This window comes from Megalobrama amblycephala, linkage group LG13 (assembly GCF_018812025.1).
Source record: "Megalobrama amblycephala isolate DHTTF-2021 linkage group LG13, ASM1881202v1, whole genome shotgun sequence".
Lineage (NCBI taxonomy): Eukaryota > Metazoa > Chordata > Actinopteri > Cypriniformes > Xenocyprididae > Megalobrama > Megalobrama amblycephala.
The window spans coordinates 2,414,218-2,432,628 of NC_063056.1; the positions used below are offsets into that span (position 1 = coordinate 2,414,218).

An 18,411-nucleotide genomic window follows, 5' to 3' on the forward strand; every position below is an offset into this window, starting at 1 on the left:
CTGATGGAGGGACTACCCTAGATTATCAGGCACTTTCCCAACTTTTTCTTATTTTCACTGGCATTTCTGGACTAGTGTCGTGGACTAATGCATCTTCAAGCCTAAACTCAGCATGAGTAAAATACTTAAGTACAGTTAAAATCAGATACTCCAAGACTTTTACTCAAATTGTCATAGAATTGGTCACTTTTATCTTGTAACAGAGTCTTTTTCATTGTAAAGTATGTGTACTTTTATTTAAGAATTGTTTTCAGGTACTCTTTACACCTCTGCCCTTTCCACAGTTCTCTTTTTGAGTGAATCCTTATATCCCTTAAGGTCCCCTTTAAATATGAAACTCTTTCCACACTGACCACATATAAATAACTTCTCTTCAGTGTGAATATTCATGTGTTTCCTAAGGCTTTGTTCCTGTGTGAAGCCATTCCTACACAGAGTGCAGGTGTAAAGGCAGGAACACACCAAGCAGACACCGACGAACTAGTGGGCCGAAACTAGACTGCGTGTTTGGCTCACGTCGGCAGTGTCTGTGTCCAAAGTTACCCTGACACACCAAACCGACACCTGACAGCCGACGGACATCCCTTCTGCGCCTACGTAAGATGAAATGCCTTTCCGAAACAGCAGGTGGCAGTATCTGAACAGCCAATCAGAATGATCAGATGGACCGAGGAGCTCCGATGCCGATTCAACATGTCGAATCAGCCAGGAAAATAAACAGCCAATGAGGACCAACTTCAGCTGACGGTGCAGAACACAATGAGAAAACTTAGGCTCCGTGCACATGGAGACATGTTTTTGTGAATATGCACAAATTTTGTATTGGATAGGTGTTTTGTCCACACGCATCCTGCGTTTTCGGAAGGTAAAACTGCTATATTTTTTAAATCGGCCCCCAGAGTGGATAAATCTGAAAACTCTGTCTTTGCGTTTTTGTGTGTACAACCTATCCATATATTTTGAGAAATGATGTCATCACCCCACATGTCGACCTTAGTCAGATGCCGCTAACAGCACAAAACCGCAACAACAACAATAGCAGACTCTAGATGCTTGTGTTCATGCTGCAGAAGCTACTGAGCCAAAATAAAGCATTATTTCTAAGCTTTACTATAGTTTGTATACAGCGCACAAGGTTTATGCTCATGCTTCAAGTCTGATTCGCTGTGTATCTCTGTGGCAGAATTACAGCGCGACATGCTGCTCTGGCATGTATACTACATTATTTTGATTCGTTTCAGAGGTTTCGTGTGGACGCAGATAACATTACTTGAGACATTTAGGATTTAAAAAAAGACTGGATAGGATAAGCTCCGGCTTCATGTGGCCGAAAAAACTATCCGACAACTGACTGTTGGCTTGGTGTGTTCCTGCCTTAAGGCTTTTCTCCAGTGTGAGTTCTCATGTGGACTTTAAGGTGTTTTATTTGTCTGAAACTCTGTCCACATTGTTGGCAGGTGTAAGGCTTCTCTCCAGTATGAATTCTTATGTGGACTTTAAGGGATTCTTTATGTCTGAAACTCTTTCCACACTGTTGGCAGATGTAAGGTTTCTCTCCAGTGTGAGTTCTCATGTGGACTTTAAGGTGTTTTATTTGTCTGAAACTCTTTCCACATTGTTGGCAGGTGAAAGGTTTCTCTCCAGTATGAATTCTCATGTGGATTTCAAGTGTTCCTTTTCTACTGAAACTCTTTTCACACTGTTGACAGATGTAAAGATTTTCTCCAATGAGTGTGAATTTCCAAGTGCTGTATTTAAGGCTACCTTTATGTCTGAAACTCTGTACGCCACATTGTTGGCAGGTGAAAGGTTTCTCTCCAGTGTGAATTCTCATGTGGTCTTTCAGGCTTTCTTCACGTGTGAAACTCTTTCCACACTGTTGGCAGGTGAAAGGTTTCTCTCCAGTGTGAAATCTCATGTGGCCTTTAAGGCTTCCTTTATGTGTGAAACTCTGTCCACATTGTTGGCAGGAGAAAGGTTTCTCTCCAGTGTGAATTCTCATGTGGACTTTAAGGGTTTTTTCACGTGTGAAACTCTTTCCACACTGTTGGCAGGTGTAAGGCTTTTCTCCAGTGTGAATTTCCATGTGGTCTTTAAGGCTACCTTTATGTCTGAAACTCTGTCCACATTGTTGGCAGGTGAAAGGTTTCTCTCCAGTGTGAATTCTCATGTGGACTATAAGGTTTACTTCACTTGTGAAACTCTTTCCACACTGTAGGCATGTGTAAGGTTTCTCTCCAGTGTGAACTCTCATGTGGTTTTCAAGTTTTCCTTTTCTCCTGAAGCTCTTTTCACACTCTTGACAGGTGTAACGCTTTTCTCCAGTGTGAATTCTCATGTGGACTGTAAGGCTTCCCTTTAGACAGAAACTCTGTCCACATTGTCGGCAGGTATAAGGCTTTTCTCCAGTGTGAATTCTCATGTGGCCTATAAGGCTTCCCTTTTGACTGAAACTCTGTCCACATTGTCGGCAGGTATAAGGCTTTTCTCCAGTGTGAATTCTCATGTGGACTTTAAGGCTACCTCTATCTCTGAAACTCTGTCCACATTGTTGGCAGGTGAAAGGTTTCTCTCCAGTGTGAATTCTCATGTGGTATTTAAAGGTTTCTTTATGTCTGAAACTCTTTCCACACTGTTGGCAGGTGAAAAAACTTTTAGTTCCAGTCTTTTGAGCTCTTTCTTGTGAGGAAGCCTGTGTTGATCTCTCCCCAGGCATGAAATCATGATGTTTATAATAATGTTCTTCCTCTTCTTGTTTTTCATTAATTTCATGACTCGTCTCTTTCAGTGCCATTAGGTCTAGGACAAAAACAGACATAAAACAATTTAGACATTTAAAGCATCAAAACCAACAACATGTTTGTATCAGGGGTGTTTCCTCCGAGTAGGCAAGGGAGGCAGAGCCTCCTCAAAAAAAATAGGATGAGAAAATAATCCATATTACATATAAAACAACACAAATATTACAAATTATGACATTAAAAAGAGCGCAAGTCACGCGTATTTCTTAAGGAAAACTGCCCAACAGCGACACCCGCAGGTGAAGTTACACAGAGGAGTCATGCTTTACAGTCTACGGAGTCATGCCTCCCTTACCTCTCATAGGAAACAATATAAAATCATCAGACCCCCGGCGTGCGGTGGGTTTTGTGGGGGGTAATTGAGAATGAATGGGGGAAAGTCACGTGAGAGGAGGCAATGTCTCCATCGCGCTATGATTGGATGTAATTGGTTATGATTGGATATGATTGGATTGTGCGATAAATCCCGCCTCTTGTTGATGTGTGCGTTCTGCGCGTCAGTTTGACTGAACAAATGATGGCGTCAGTGGGAAGACGAAAAGTAAGTAAACAGATCACAGTTAGATATCACTGCTTTATGTCACGTCAAAATCAAACTTGAAATGGACTGAAAACATGACTGCGGGGTTTTTAGTGCAATGAGCTTGATGAAATTAAAAATACAATTTGTGTCTGTGACAGACAATGTTTACGGAGCATGACTGATAATCCAAAATAAAAGAAAAACCGAAATACACAAATAAAATATATTGTTTAAATTATTATTGCCTTTAGTTATTATTTTGGAATGAATGTAGAAATGCTTAAAACACTAACTTGATGAGATTGACTTGGTTTTGATAAATAGAACATTTATTACAATACATTGTTAAGGTAAAATTACAAAATAGAATTGTGTTTGGTTTCTTTTTTGATGTACTGTAATGTAATGTTCATTTAACAAGGAAGATGTGTCAACTTTAAGAGTAATGCATATGACTTTACATTGATTCAAAAAAAAAAAAAAGAAAAAAAAAAGTGCCTCCTCATTTCAGAACACCACTGCACGCCACTGTTTTGTATCCTATGGATCAGGGATGGGCAGCTTTGGTACTGGAGGGCAGAGTTAATTTTCATCCCTAATCAAATACACCTGCCTATAATTTTCAAGCATTCCTGAAGACTTGAGGCTGATTTTTACTTCTGCGTCATGTGTACCCCGTAGGTATGGTGTTGGCTGTGAATACCACATGTAGAACAAGAAAGACGTTATTTTTTTATATTCATCAAGATTTTGTAACCATTTCTGGACAAGCTTACGATTAGGCAATATAAAAAACAAGCTTACATTATATCTTAAGGTTTTCTTTTAGTTCAAAGCATTAAACAATATGTGCAAGCAAAACATACACTCGCCTAAAGGATTATTAGGAACACCTGTTCAATTTCTCATTAATGCAATTATCTAATCAACCAATCACATGGCAGTTGCTTCAATGCATTTAGGGGTGTGGTCCTGGTCAAGACAATCTCCTGAACTCCAAACTGAATGTCAGAATGGGAAAAAAAGGTGATTTAAGCAATTTTGAGCGTGGCATGGTTGTTGGTGCCAGACGGGCCGGTCTGAGTATTTCACAATCTGCTCAGTTACTGGGATTTTCATGCACAACCATTTCTAGGGTTTACAAAGAATGGTGTGAAAAGGGAAAAACATCCAGTATGCGGCAGTCCTCTGGGCGAAAATGCCTTGTTGATGCTAGAGGTCAGAGGAGAATGGGCCGACTGATTCAAGCTGATAGAAGAGCAACTTTGACTGAAATAACCACTCGTTACAACCGAGGTATGCAGAAAAGCATTTGTGAAGCCACAACACGCACAACCTTGAGGCGGATGGGCTACAACAGCAGAAGACCCCACCGGGTACCACTCATCTCCACTACAAATGGGAAAAAGAGGCTACAATTTGCACGAGCTCACCAAAATTGGACAGTTGAAGACTGGAAAAATGTTGCCTGGTCTGATGAGTCTCAATTTCTGTTGAGACATTCAGATGGTAGAGTCAGAATTTGGCGTAAACAGAATGAGAACATGGATCCATCATGCCTTGTTACCACTGTGCAGGCTGGTGGTGGTGGTGTAATGGTGTGGGGGATGTTTTCTTGGCACACTTTAGGCCCCTTAGTGCCAATTGGGCATCGTTTAAATGCCACGGCCTACCTGAGCATTGTTTCTGACCATGTCCATCCCTTTATGACCACCATGTACCCATCCTCTGATGGCTACTTCCAGCAGGATAATGCACCATGTCACAAAGCTCGACTCATTTTAAATTGGTTTCTTGAACATGACAATGAACTCAACCCAATAGAGCATCTTTGGGATGTGGTGGAACGGGAGCTTCATGCCCTGGATGTGCATCCCACAAATCTCCATCAACTGCAAGATGTTATCCTATCAATATGGGCCAACATTTCTAAAGAATGCTTTCAGCACCTTGTTGAATCAGTGCCACGTAGAATTAAGGCAGTTCTGAAGGCGAAAGGGGGTCAAACACAGTATTAGTATGGTTGTTCCTAATAATCCTTTAGGTGAGTGTATGTCTCAAAATCATTTTGCTATTACATAAGTTATCTTCTCAGCTCACTCAGTTTACAGCTGTGCTTACCTGTCGTGAAAGCAGTGATGGACAACTGTCTTTCCACATTCTACGAGTGTTTTTATTTCATGTGCTTTCTCAATATGGTGGTGATATTATGATAACTCAGTTTCATTAATTCATTTGATCAAGTAAATCCATTTTGTAAGATTGCTTTCATAAAAGTAATTCCAACCTTAACGAGGCAGGCGACGATCAAATAAAATAAACATTTAAACATGCTCCACAGCACCACCCGGTGCATGTAGTTATAACTGCAAGTTCTGTCATGACAACTCTTGAAGTGTTTGGTATGGTAATGGATATGACAATGTAGATATTTTTGGTTTTGGCGGAATAGATCTGCTACACTGCTGCTGCTTAATTGCTGCTGTTGATTATTGCTGCTGCTGCTACAGAGCAAGTATGGGACTTGCTACTGCCAATACATACACAACCCGCAGCTGTGAGCAAGTAAGACATGCTGCTGCTGTACAATATAACGTATATGAATAACCCCCCAACAGAGCAGATGACATGATATTAGACAATACAAGCCCAGAGATGTCAGAGATCCCCCATCAATGCAGAAGGCAAGATGATGATTCACCCTCACCCCTCAGCAGATCTACCGCCTAAATATACAGGTGCTGGTCATATAATTAGAATATCATGAAAAAGTTCATTTTTTTATTGTAAATTATTTTTTTTAAACAATGAAACTTTCATTTATTCTAGATTCCCTACATATAAAGTAAAATATTTCAAAAGTTTTTTATTTTTTTATTTTTTTTATTTGTTGATTAGAGTGTACAGCTAATGAAAGTCCAAAATCCAGTCTCTCAAAATATTATAATACATTTGAGTTTGACCATCCCTACAGTATAAATTCCGGGTATCTCTTGTTCTTTGAAACCACACTAATGGGGAAGACTGCTGACTTGGCAATGGTCCAGGAGACAATCATTGACACCCTCCATAAAGAGAGTAAGTCACCGAATGTCATTACTGAATGGGGTGGCTGTTTACAGAGTGATGTATCAAAGCATATTAAATGCAAAGTTGACTAGAAGGAAGAAATTGGGTAGGCACAAGCAACAGTGGTGACCACAAGCTTGAGAATACTGTCAAGTAAAGCTGATTCAGACACTTGGGAGAGCTTCACAATGAGTCAAATGAAGCCGGAGTCAGCGCATCAAGAGTCACCACACTCAGACATCTTCAGGAAAAGGACTACCAAGCCACTTCCGAAACAGAAACAACGTCAGAAGCATCTTACCTGGGCTAAGGAGAAAAAGAACTGGACAGTGAACAGTGGTCGAAAGTCCTCTTTTCAGATAAAAGTAAATTTTGCATTTCATGTTGAAATCACGGTCCCAGAGTCTGAAGGAAGACTGGAGAGACACAGAATCCAAGCTGCTTGAAGTCTAGTGTGAAGTTTCTGAAGTCAGTAATGATTTTGGGGGGCATGACGTCTGCTGGTGTTGGTCCATTGTGTTTTATCAAGTGCAAAGTCAATGCAGCCATCTTCCAGGAGATTTTGGAGCACTTTATGCTTCCATCTGCTGACAGGCTTTATGGAGATGCTGATTTCCTTCCAGCAGGACTTTAGCACCTGCCCACAGTGCAAAAACCACTTCCAAGTGGTTTGCTGACCATGATATTACTGTGCTTTATTGGCCAGCCAACATGCCTGACCTGAATCTATGGGATATTTTCAAGAGAAAGATGAGAAACAGTCGATCCAACAATATACAGATGATCTGAAGGCTCAATAGTGCCTCAGCAGTGCCACAGGCTGATCACTTCCATGCCACACTTCAACGATGCTGTAATTTGTGCTAGGAGCAAGTCATTTGCTGTAATATGTGCTGTCGACCAAGAGTGCACAAATGAACATACTTTAAAGAACTTGAACTTTTCTGTTTTGCAAATACATTTTTTGATTGATCTTAGGAAATATTCTAATATTTTGAGATACTGGATTTTGGACTTTCATGAGCTGTACGCTTTAATAGACTTGTGCCGATATTCGGTAATGTGATATCGCGATAATGAATATGCACGATATTGTTATCGCAGGCTTTTCAAAATACCGTAAATAATAATTTATTACCAATTATTACAATTTTTATAATGCATTTAAAGTGCATATTACAGGTTAAACATTTTTTTAGATGACTATATAACACAAAAATACCATATAAAAAGGTACTGCAGGGTTTAAAAATGTTTTGCAGGACATAAGGGCATGAATTTAGTAGATAAAGTGACGGTCTCTGTAAAAACAGCTTTTTTTTTTTCAGCGTCGCGTCATTTTACGTCACGACAGGGAGTCGTTCGCCGAGCTCTGTGCTGACTCAGTGCAGAGTGGGTTGGTATTCAGTGACAGCGGTCGTGAATCAGTGCGTTTTCTGTAGTTTTTGTATTCTATTTATAAAAGTCATGGTAAATTATTGTGTTTGTGGAAGTTGCACAAACTCCAGCCTGTCAGGACATCGAGTCCAGAGTAGAGGTCTGCATTCCCGCGGCTGTCCCGCGGGACCCGATAAGATTTCTTGCTGCGCAGGATTACATTTTGAATGAAAGGCGGATTGCGGTCTGTAACTATATTGTGCATTAGGCGGGAGCGGGCGGTCTGACAATATCCCGGTCGCTACTGTGATGATTTGACATACGTGCATCTGTGCTTGAACTTAAAGTGAACAAAACTTTTTGCAGTGCTGGCGTTCACACAGTCCCCAGTTCTCTGTCCTAAGAAACCTGGCAAGATATTTTATTTGCATTAGTGGTCTGTGCGAGTGCACCTTCAGAGAACATTCAACCTTTGTGATCGGATTTTGGAGGAGAGATGATCTGAAACGGTCGTCAGTCAGCGTCATTCTGTTCTTGCGTGGATGTTATAGATTTCATTTTGCAGTATAGCTAGTAAGCCAACATTTTTTCTCTGACATTTGTTAGGGTGTTGACAGCATCATAGACAAATACCAAACCTTGATATGCAACATTTTATATTTGTTATCCCTAATCAATCTCTTTCTTTAGGGGAAGTTTAAACGCGAGATTCTGGAAACGATCTTTAGCGGGACCCGTTGGGTCGGTAAGAAAATCACTATATGCGGGTAGCGGGTGAACACAGAGTGAATTTTAGATGGGAGCGGGTTCGTGCGGAATAGAACCTTGCGGGAGCGGGACGAAAAAACAGTCCCGTGCAGACCTCTAGTCCAGAGGTTTAATAACACGAAAAAAGATGCTGCTATCTTTCATGCCGATGTGTGTTTTGTGCAGGTGAAGAGACAGGACTTCACTTCGGCTTCTGCTTCGAAAAACATGTTCGTTATTGATGGATCCGAAATGGTCAATATTCATATTCATGCATTTCTATTAATATTTATTTTAATCATTTATGGCTTATGATTTATCAGTTTTACTTTTGCTTTCATATATTTATGTACTTCTACTTTACATATTAATCCTCATCATATTTTCAAGTATTTGGTTATTCTTCTGTCATTAAGAGTATGTATACTCGTTATATTCAATTGTCTTTAAAGTGTTACAGTGTGACAGGTCACGCTGACACGTTTGTGGTTAGGTATTGGACGCCTGCCAAGTACCTGCAGAAGTTTTGTTTTTCAGAATTAATGTTTGCTGACATTTAATAGTGCAAGATTTGCAAAATTCCCTAAGGGGGTTAAACAACTATTTTTGACACAGGACCCGTGGATGACGTAATGGGTGAAATTAACCTTTTTCATTTTAACAAAAACATCCGTTTGTGTGGGATGTAAATTTCCCTATATGCTCATGGTATAAAGCTGACCGAGTCATTGATAATTCAGCTTTTTCCCTCCTTTGCTCTCCTTGGCTTCTACTTCTTGTCTCTTATCTGCAAATGTCTTAATTATTGCTCTTTTTGATCTTCATCTATTAGATACAATACTCTAAATTTTATTATTAACTATTGACTGCTTCTTTATGGTTGTTATTTTACCTTTTGGTTCTATTAAGTATTTTCATTATCGATTAAAGTTTGCGTGTGAGGCTAAATTTAATTGTAATGAATAAATAATTTTTCCATCAACTTTATCATCTGCCTGGATCTCATTTTCCCAAGTTTCTGCATCAGTTATAGACCGGAGGATTATCATCCCAGCGATATGATGGAGTTCAACATTGTAATACTACTGTAAATAATGATATTAAATGAATAAACTTACATTTTTCAGATGCGGAAGTAAAATTTTCTTACAAAAAACGACTCCAGAAGCCTAATTAGCGTATTTATACGTGTTTTTTCAAGAAAATCTATTTCATACATTATTTTTCTATACATTGAATCACTGAATTAAGCTCTAACCTGCAATATGCCCTTTAAGAATACTTTCCCCATCAACCGTACAAAATGCACAACACCGCTGTATTCTGCGTCAAAAGAAAACACGCTCAGATGTAAACAAGCCCAACATGCATGAGACGCACAAGGCGGAACGAGTGAAGGAGACGTGCTGAATGAAAGTGCGCGTTCACTCTCTGACAGCAGAGGGCGCTGATGGAACAGCAGAGTGCAACGGTTACCCCGGGAACCACATAACAAAGCAACAGTGCTGGAAGTTTTTGTAATGCCTCAAACATATATTTTAATCTCTACTAGAACATGCCCTAAAGATTAGAAATGTTCTGATTATTTGTTATTGTTCAGTAAAACTTAGACATACAGCTTCATTAGTTTACATGTTAATTCATTATTACCAAACTGACAATGAAAAATACTTCTATAGCATTAATTATTCTTAGTTAGTGTTAATTTCTTTTTACTGTTTAATAACATTACTAAAATCTAAAGAACGTATTTAATGGACCTGAGATAAAACTAACAATGATCAGTTGTGTTTCTTAACTAACATTAACAAAAATAATACCTTCTGTATGTAGCTGCTGCTCAATCTTAGTTAATGCATTAAATAATGAGACCTTATTGTAAAGTGTTACCTGTTTTTCTTTATAGCCTAATTCTTTTGCACTTTAATCTGTTTGAAAATTTGACTATATTTTTTTTTGTGTATTGTATTATTGTATTCAAAAATTCAGAGTTCTTTTTGTTATTACAAAAAGTTCTTAAACCTGTTATACTGACAACACTTTTTTTGCAACTTATTTCAATATTGTGATAATACCATATACCGTGATAAAAGCTTCAGCAATTAATCGCCACATGAAAATTTGATACCATCACATGCTACGCTCTAATCATCAAAATTAAAAAAAAAAAAAAACTTTTTAAATGTTTTACTTTACATGTAGGGAATCTAGAATGTATGAAAGTTTCATTTTTAAAAATAATTTACAATAAAAAAAATGAACTTTTTGATGATATTCTAATTATATGACCAGCACCTGTATGTACTGTTGCTGCTCCGAAGAGCCATAGGAACCGCGTGTATGCTATCTATGTGTGCCTGGTCCATTTTGCCATGACAAGTAATTCTGGGCTGTAAGGCTTGGCTCTAGTGGCCTATTAAACTATGTGTGCTTGGGCTACCACACCAAATGGCTTAGCTCTAGTGGCCTATGTTTATGTGTGTCTGAGCCAAAAAGGCTCAATCATACCAATTAAAACGCGCATTATGTATGGCTTTAACAAATGGTAAAACGTTGCAGGCTAATAGAAATAAGAAACCCTCCATGACCACCTGAGCAAATAATAGTATAATGATGTAGCATCATTTGATAATGTCATTGTAACCCTGTACACTCCTAAAAAGTAAACTCATTCGCATGAACGGAAAATTAATGAGCAGGACTCCAACATGCATCAGCTGACCCAGCCGGAAACATGTAGGTACATAAAACAACAGCTCTGAAGAGTTGTTGAAGTTGAGCAATACTATGAAACATTTAGATTTACACATCATAATATAAATGAGATCTTGTCTGAGTTTACTATTATATCTTTGTCCCATATGCAATGGTTATGTCAGTTGATGCAATTTGATAGTGAATCCCATAACATAATTTCTCAGCATGCAACCGACCATCGGTCCTCACAGATAAACACAAATGAAACGTATGGCCGTGTTCACTTATCTCAGTAGCGAACTCAAAAGTTCCGCTACGTCAATGGCTGACCACCACACTGCAAAGTGTCTCCTATTTACGTTCCTGTTAATGAATACTTCTGCATTTTAAGCAGAGAGAGAGATTTCTGACAGAAATGCAGCCACTGCTCAGATCAACAAAGTGTGTCCATATTTCGGCCACACTGCCTTATCCAACACGAATTATACTATACAGATTATAACACAAAAATACATATTAAGCATCAACTGAGGCACTCTTGCTTCGTTTGAAGAACACATGGAACTGCCTTGGCACACTCTAAGGTAAGCAGAAATGATAAATATCATTCTACGTGAAATCCATTAAATAAATGACTTACTGACCTTGCAAAATCGCTGTTCATCCTGTAGTATGAAAAAGTATATGCCCAATAAAATCCAAATACAGCTGCTCACGTACTTAGTATGTTCATAAGATGAAAACATTGTTTGCATTTTAATCATGATATATTCAGATTGCATGATCACTCATTAGCCGACACAAACTCATCTCACTCAATAGCAAACAGGTTACTTTAGCCCCGCACACGGCACGCACGCAACGTCTGCTGCGTTCTATGTAATGTTGTTGGTATCCGCTCCATTGCTATCTGAATCTGTTATCCATACTGCTGCTGCTGCTGAGCACTGTACAAAATACTTGCTGTTGCTTCGTTAGAAAGTGATACAAGCGAAAACCATTTCCATTTTAAGTTCAGCAAGCTTGTCTCTGTATCATTATACAACATGCATATGCTCTAGCTGTTAAAATGCTAAGTAAATCTCTCTAACAGACTGTTGATATGACATGAATTGATAAAGCAGACTATGCAAAGTGCAGTGATAGTATAAGAACCCATGTACTTGTCTTAGATGATTTCTGAACGCTGCGCTACTAAGCAATACTAACTCATGTATTTAAAGATTAAGCACGCAAGCTCATTGGCTACTAATACAGAAGGAACCAATCATCTGTGACCTATAGATAATGATGCGATAATTAGCAGGTTGTGTTAAAAGGACCTATTAGTCTGCGCCATCTAGTTTCATCGAGTTTCATGCCAGAACTTTGTATTTTTAGTTCTTGGGATTTATCATGGATTCACTGCATTACGGCCAGCAAAGCAACAGAGTAAAATTCGAATAGTCGTTTTATTTTTTCAAATATTAATTATAGATCAAATATGCAAATATTGGACTATTTGCGAACACCCCTAGCATAGACTACTGCGCAGAGGCTCGGGTGTAGGTGCAACACAGAAATAAAAATCAGCTTTTGGAGCTAAACTCTGCAGAATAGTGTTCCTCCAAGACCAGAGTTGCCCATCTACAGATCTTATACAGCAGTGGTTTTCAAACCTGGTCCAAAGGGACCCACCACTGCACATTTTGTATGTATGCTTTATTTTTCACATCTGGTTAAGATCATCAGCTTGTTAGAAGAGAGCTGACATTGATGGAGGAATTTACAAACTACAATTTCTGTTCATCACTAAGGTGAGAACCGGACCCGATATAAACCTAAATATACTTGAATTATTTAAATTAATTGAAAAGTGTTTTACTATTCAATACGTAAAAGAAGATATTTGTTGTTGTAATGTCAGACATAGCACACACAATAGTAGTAGCCATTCTGTACTCCGTCATGGTTAGTGATCTCACTGCCCCTTCAAGCGGGCCAGGGCCCAGTGATGTATACAAATCCACTTCCAAAGGGGAAATTTGAGCTGCGTTGCATAGTTAAGATATCTCCGGAAGGGGGATTGGTGCTGTGGTGCAGTTTGAGGTGTCTTGGCAAAAGGGGAGATTGAAACTTTGTGTATCAGTTCGAAGTGCCTTAACAGGTAGAGTTAGACAGCAGTCCTGACGTGCGAGGAAGATCCATTTTGATCCACTCTGATGGACAGCAAAAAACTCCCTGAAACTTCCTAGCTCTTCCATCCAGATATTCTCTGTTTTTACTGTTATTTCTATTTCTTATGCGTTCCATTTTTATTATCATGTATTTGACTCTTCTTTATGTAAAGCACTTTGAATTACTATTGTGTATGAAATACACTAGTGTTTGTGGTACTTTAAATACAGGTACGCATCGATTGAGCTGAACTGAAATAGTACAGAATGATCACCTGAGAGAGAGAGAGAGAGAGAGAGAGCGAAACTCAATGAAAAGTGAAAATATATCTATACTAAACTTTTACTTGGCCTCTAACACACACACTGATGATTCAAATCTGAGAATCTATTAGCCAATGGCTAAAGGTAATAGTAATTTACTTCTGATGTTATTGAACTAAATACTGTTTAGAACAATTATATATAATACAATAGTGGATTTAACATCAAAAATAGGGCTGTCAATAGATTAATTGTGATTAATCGCGATTAGAAATCAATCTCACACTTATCAGGAAATTAAGCATACATCAGATTTTAAGTGTGATTCTCACAAAACTGTATTTTTCAGCTTTTTAAGGTAAATTTAGGTCTTTTCAAAAAGAGGACACATGCAGACTCCAAAAGGACACCAAATAACCAAATGCTATGAGTCCAAATAATTCATACATTTATATACACTAAAGCACCCCCACAAAAAACACAGCAAAACTCGTAATACAAATACAAATACACAGAAACATACACAGGACAAATCCAAACATTGTCCTGAATGTGTGTGAAAACAACATGAATGCACTGAAATGTGTCTGCAGAAATACAACATGTGATCAGTGCGTCGAGAGAGAGAGAGAGAGAGAGAGAGAGAGAGAGCTCATACATGATTTGTTTGAATATAACGGACTAAAATAATGGACAAAATATCTTAATAGAACATGATTTTTACTTAATATTGCATAATTTTGACCCAAAAAATGTATTGTTAGCTATTGCTACAAATATACCCGTGCGACTTATGACTGGTTTTGTGGTCCAGGGTCACATTTAATGGAAACACTGAATTTTAAAGTTATCTTACGGGTGTGGAACGGCATGAGGGTAAAAGACTGCACGATTTTCAAAGTAGTCGGGTCACTGTTCTTTTCACACTGCATGACTATCTTGGCCAGCATTCAGTCGCTGCTGTGTTCAAACTGCACGATGGATCGGCGACAGAAGGTTTCACACTGCATGACTTTACAATAGGAAGAGTCGCTGACAACTCTGTCTGGCACGCAAACTACGTTTCACAACCAAACACACACGAGATGTGACAAGGAAACAACGTGATATCACGCGTTCAACACCGGAGTTCTCACGTGAGACTGGGATTATTATTAAAAGAAGCTTGCAATACGAATTGTAGTGAAAACAAGAAAAAGAAAAGAATAATATGGAGGAGGAAATGGTTGGGGAGATGCGAGGAACTATGTTTATGGTCTATAACTCCTCCCTGAACTCCCTGCTGCTCTGTATCTTGCTCTCTCATTGGCTGTCGGTCATCAGCGATGTAGTTTTCAGTCAGAACCAAGCGGCAACCTCCCCCTGTTTCTCGTGAAGCCAATACGGAAGTGAATTAAACTGCAATTCATCGACTGGCTGCTAGGGACAGGCTGCAGAAGTGAGCAGAATCTCATTGACCATCATGTTAAATTAGTCAAGTTTACAGCAGAAAAAAACATGTTTACAGTCTGGTTCATATTGTGGTTTTGGTCTATACTGCTAATTTTGCCCTTCATGACAACTCTGAGGGTGGTGAATTTTTTTATAGCTCATCTGTTTAAATTATATTAAGCCTTAAAGTTCTGCATAATTAAGGCCGTGGTCACTTGAGTGACAGGTATGCCGCTGCTGTCTGTGAGCCGTCATGTTACCTCAGCAGCTCATTTCAGCCGCTGAATTTGGCATCTCAGTCATATTTGTGCTTTTTTCTGTATTATTTTATACAATATATGGCTTGCTGCATACTCGAGACAGATGTCAGTCTGTGTACATGTGCTCGCATGCGGAACACACGTTGTTGGATCGTCGTGGCATTGGCTAAAAGTTTTGTTCCTGAGATTTACAACAATGACAATACCAGGAGGATATACAGCTCCGACAGCACTGCTTGGATATAACTAAAACTGCTGCATTATTTTGAAAAATTATACTTTGGATACGTGCTCATTAGTTTGAGAGAACATTTGAGAGATATACATCTGGTACATATATATATATATATATATATATATATATATTTTACCCAAATGCCACAGATTGGATTCATCTCGCGATCTCTATTTCATTATAAAGGTATGAAATCCCATTTGATTTGTGTTATTTGCACACCCCACACAAATTAATTAGCCTACTGGTGTTGGAGCATCTATAACGTTATCGTGAAAAAAATCACCGTAGATTGACAGTAATCCTTTAGTACTTTCTAATGATATTGCTATCTTTATTAATATTTTAGATAGGGCTGGGCGATATATTGCATGCGAACTACGGCTCTGTCTATTAAAAGGCGCTCCATTTGAAAGCAGGTGATGGCGATTTAGAGGTAATCAGGGAACCGGCTTTACTGACGAAATGCGCGTGAGAATCGCATGCAATATATCGCCCAGCCCTAATTTTAGATAGTATCTAAGATAGATAGCTAGGGCGGACGTGGTTTCAGCAACAAGTCGCATGGGCTCCAACTTCGTCCCGCCTCTTTGCCCATTTTCAGTTATCCGTGAGTGACGTGCGGTCACGTGCAGCTAAGATGGCCGCGGCCTCATTTACGCGTCAAAACTGCTGTTCAGAACTCTATGGGTGACGTCACGGACACTACGTCCATATTTTTTTACAGTCTATGGTCAGAACACTTTTCACACAGCAGGATTGCATCCAGCAGCATCCAAATATCTCACGGGCGTCAGCGACTTGTCGGCAATTCTCTCAGATCGCGTCTTTGCTCATTCACACTGCGTGATTGTCACTCGCGTGAACGAGCACCGATTTGTCTGGGAGTTCTCAAAACCTGTCAGCGAGCCAAAATCAGGGCTAAAATCGTGCAGTCTGAACTCGGCTTAAGTAATAAATGACATTATTTTGAATTTTGGGTGAACTAACCCTTTAATTACAAGTAACCAGCCCTAAACCAAACCCTAACTCTTGCTCTACAGTAAGTCCACTTGAATGAAACGACTGAGTGAATTCAGACACTGAGTGCGTCTGAAGGAAGGGCTGCTGATTTCACACAGTTTGTGCTGCTGTTTATTAATCATTTGAAACTGGAAATTCATTCAGCATGAGCGAACCTTAATTAAACCATTTCATGATCAATTAAACAGGAATTTATACCTGAATGATATTATGCTGGAATGAATGGATTCAGTAATATTATCTGTAAGATTACACTTCTGTATATTCTCTATTTCTGTAGAGCTGGACATTTTAATAATGATCAAATGACTGAGTTCAGCTGTGAGAATAAAACCAACCTGTTTGTTCCTCAGTTTCTTCATGTTTCACACTGAATGTTTCTTCAATCTTTATTTCTTCAAACTCCTCTTTATTAAACTCAATCTTTATGTCTTCAGTCTCATCTTTAATAATCACCATCTTCTTGTCTTCAGTCTCCTCTTTAATAAACGCCATCTTTAAGAAGAGAATAATTAAAGTTATAAGTCTTCAATGACCTGTTGGACAAAAAAAACACTCAAAACTAACGCTGCAAATTAATCAACTTCATATTTAGATATTTATTATCTACATTTGATATTTAATTAATTATAGATAATATGTAAATTATTTCACTGATGAAAACATGATTAGTTGGTTTGTTAGTGTTTATTGTTCTCGTTCATGTTCACTGTTTGAGCAGCACGAGTCGTGATTCACTGAATCATTTCTCAAAGTGTTTGATTCAATTGACTCGGAGTTGAAAAGTTCAGTTTCTCCATCATTACTCTCCAGAGACTGAACTCGTGTTCATGATAAACTGATTTATGATTTATATATAGAGAGAGAAATGTGACGCAGGTTTACTGTTTCTCATCAGTGGATATGAGCTTTGCTCACACAAATATCCTTCATTAGTTAGATAAAGAATCACAATGTTACATTTAATAGTAAATAAACTCATTTAACATCGCTTGTTTAAAACAAAACACACAACTATAAATCATTGAACTGTTTCTGTCGATTAACAGTTTAAAATCTTAAAACAAACCTTTCTTCAGCAGAATCACAGTAGATGCAGGAGCGAGGGGCAGTCTTATGACGTCATGTCGTCACTCCAAAATAAAAGTCATGCATTGTCTACAATCACAGAAGTGCATAGAAATCCAGCTATTTTTTTTTACCAGACAATCTTTGTATTAAAATAAAAAAGGGACAAATAAGATACAAAGAAACATGTTAAAAGGGTTGTACAAGTTCATTCATGTGTCCGTCCAAACTGAAACACAATATAGAATCAATAAAATAAGCAAAATTATAAATGTAGTTTATTCAGTACCAAAAAATATTGCTAAAAGGTTCAGTAAAATTAAAAATGAAATTTTCACATATTTGTTATTAAATCAATAACAAGTAAAGTCTTCAGTGTCAAGGGTCAGTTTGGGGAAAAGAAGCCCAACATGCTCTCATTTTTGAAGCCATTCGTAGATGAACTGTCAGTTCTAGAACAAAATGGTATTACATGGACAGACTCAGCAAATGTAGAGCATATTTCCAAGGTTTTTGCTCTTATATGCAGTTCTGATTCAGCCGCCCAACTACTACTTAGAAATACTTAGCAGTTTAATGGATTTTATGGGTGTGATTTCTGTTACCATGTTGGAGGGGGTCCTTACACAAACAAATGCCCTGTGCCAAATCTTAGAGCTGAAGCTGAGCACTTTGATCATGCACCTGAGAAACCTGTATGGGAGTAAAAGAGCCTTCACCTTTAATGAAACTTGAAAAACACATTTTGTACACTTTAAAG

General features: G+C 38.4%; 1 protein-coding gene across 1 annotated transcript; it reads right to left on the bottom strand.

The window, feature by feature from the left end:
- Positions 1–1,271: 1,271 nt before the first annotated feature.
- On the bottom strand, positions 1,272–17,713 carry LOC125243292 (gastrula zinc finger protein XlCGF57.1-like). Its single transcript, XM_048152814.1, has 3 exons — positions 17,653–17,713; positions 16,922–17,078; positions 1,272–2,799 (listed from the first exon to the last, which is right to left on the bottom strand). The coding sequence occupies exons 2-3, from the start codon at positions 17,076–17,078 to the stop codon at positions 1,376–1,378; spliced, it is 1,581 nt and encodes a 526-aa protein (XP_048008771.1). The 5' UTR covers positions 17,653–17,713; the 3' UTR covers positions 1,272–1,375.
- Between the last annotated feature and the right edge of the window lie 698 nt (positions 17,714–18,411).

What these genes read in the sequence shown, in the direction of transcription:
- LOC125243292 (XM_048152814.1), bottom strand. Translation starts at nt 17,078, where the DNA reads ATGGCGTTTATTAAAGAGGAGACTGAAGACAAGAAGATGGTGATTATT. An exon ending in AGAAACTGAGGAACAAACAG is followed by an intron (nt 2,800 to 16,921) that starts GTTGGTTTTATT and finishes TTTTTGTCCTAG; the next exon opens with ACCTAATGGCACTGAAAGAG.